The 1787-nt window shown below is 57.3% G+C and overlaps 1 protein-coding gene across 1 annotated transcript; it reads left to right on the forward strand.

The window, feature by feature from the left end:
- Positions 1–480: 480 nt before the first annotated feature.
- On the forward strand, positions 481–1095 carry LOC108356169 (very-long-chain 3-oxoacyl-CoA reductase-like). Its single transcript, XM_017607298.1, has one exon. The coding sequence runs from the start codon at positions 481–483 to the stop codon at positions 1093–1095; it is 615 nt and encodes a 204-aa protein (XP_017462787.1).
- Positions 1096–1787: the final 692 nt, after the last annotated feature.

Raw genomic sequence — 1787 nt, forward strand, 5'->3', positions numbered from 1 at the left:
ACTAGTACCATCACCATCACCACCACCAAACTCACTACAACCACCACCACCAGGATGGACAAATCCTCAACGAACGAGCCAACAGTGGCGACGATACTTGTCAATGCCACGCAGAGGGCAGTGGAGGAGGCCGTCTCGACGATGGCCTCGGCCATCACCTCCTCCACCAGCACCACCTCATCACCCTCATCACCCTCTTCAGAAAGTTCGGGAGACAGGGCATCGGACGCCTGCTGGGACGTCGCCGAGCTGACCATCTTTCGCGTGCCGGAGCTGCGCTCCCTGCCCACGCCGATGCTCATCCTCCTCAGCATCGCCCTCCTGGTCACCCTCTGGGCGGTGGTCAAGTTCATCCAGGCCCTCTGGACCTACTTTATCTGCTACCTGCTCGGCTTTGGCGCCAAGTGGCGCCCCGGCCCCGACAGCTGGGCCATCGTCACCGGCAGCACCGACGGCATCGGCCTCGCCTACGCCAAGGCCATGGCCCGCAAGGGCTACTGCCTCCTCCTCATCAGCCGTACCGCCCAGAAGCTCGACAAGGTCAAGGCGGAAATCGTCGCCGAGTGTCCGAACTGCCCGGCTGTGAAGACGATGGCCGTCGACTTTACCCTCGACTCGATCTACAAAACCATCGCCGAGGAGATCAACGCCCTCAACGGCCACGTCCACGTCCTCATCAACAACGTCGGCATGGCGTACAAGTACCCGGAGTACTTCACGAAGATCCCCAATTCGGACAAGTTCATCAGCGACATTCTCAACTGCAACATCCTCTCGGTGACCCGTATGACGCACATTGTCCTGCCGTTGATGGAGAAGCGCCGCTCGGGCATCGTCATCAACATCAGCTCCTACTCGGCCCTCTTTCCCACGCCCTTGCTGGCGATGTACAGCGCCAGCAAGATCTACATGGACTACCTTTCGCGGGCGCTGCACGCCGAGTACAAAGACCGCGGCATCATCGTCCAGTCAGTCCTGCCCTACTACGTCAGCACGAACATGATCCGCAACCCGGGCATCAGCTTCATGATTCCCAGCCCGGACCAGTTTGTCAGCTCCGCCCTGAAGACGGTNCTCCCGGGCGCTGCACGCTGAGTACAAAGACCGCGGCATCATCGTCCAGTCGGTCCTTCCCTACTACGTTAGCACGAACATGATCCGCAACCCGGGCATCAGCTTCATGATTCCCAGCCCGGACCAGTTTGTCAGCTCCGCCCTGAAGACGGTCGGCGTGGAGGTGCGCACCTACGGCTACTTTGCGCACAACATTCTCGCCTTCTTCCNCGGACCAGTTTGTCAGCTCCGCCCTGAAGACGGTCGGCGTGGAGGTGCGCACCTACGGCTACTTTGCGCACAACATTCTCGCCTTCTTCCAGAACTTCTTCGTCAAGTTCGTCATTGGCAATAATCTGAACACGAAGATTGCCTTCTTCCGCATGAAGCGTTTCCGCAAGGGCTGCTACAAGCGCAAGGGCCTCAACCACAAGGAGCACAAGCAGATGGGCTCGACGGTGAGCTCGCTGAATCACCTCCATCTGCACCATCACAGTTCGCAGCACCACTCGCAGATGGTCTAGTTTGAGCTTGAAGTCTTTTCTCTATTAGCTTTGATTTGGCTGACATTTTTGGTTTAGGTGGTGATAACATAGCTTCTCTGTAGGATTCAACAGTGTAGAATTTGTTTGGGTGTGGATCCTCTTGTACTGTCTTCTTTGGAGGGATCTTCAATCGAATTCTCTCTCTCCCGTCGCTCAACTTCGTGATCTTCTCTACTTCTTCTTGCTCTC

The sequence above is a fragment of the Rhagoletis zephyria genome, unplaced genomic scaffold, assembly GCF_001687245.7.
Source record: "Rhagoletis zephyria isolate East Lansing unplaced genomic scaffold, Rhagoletis_zephyria_1.1 Rzeph_scaffold_54895, whole genome shotgun sequence".
In the NCBI taxonomy this organism is placed as follows: Eukaryota; Metazoa; Arthropoda; class Insecta; order Diptera; family Tephritidae; genus Rhagoletis; species Rhagoletis zephyria.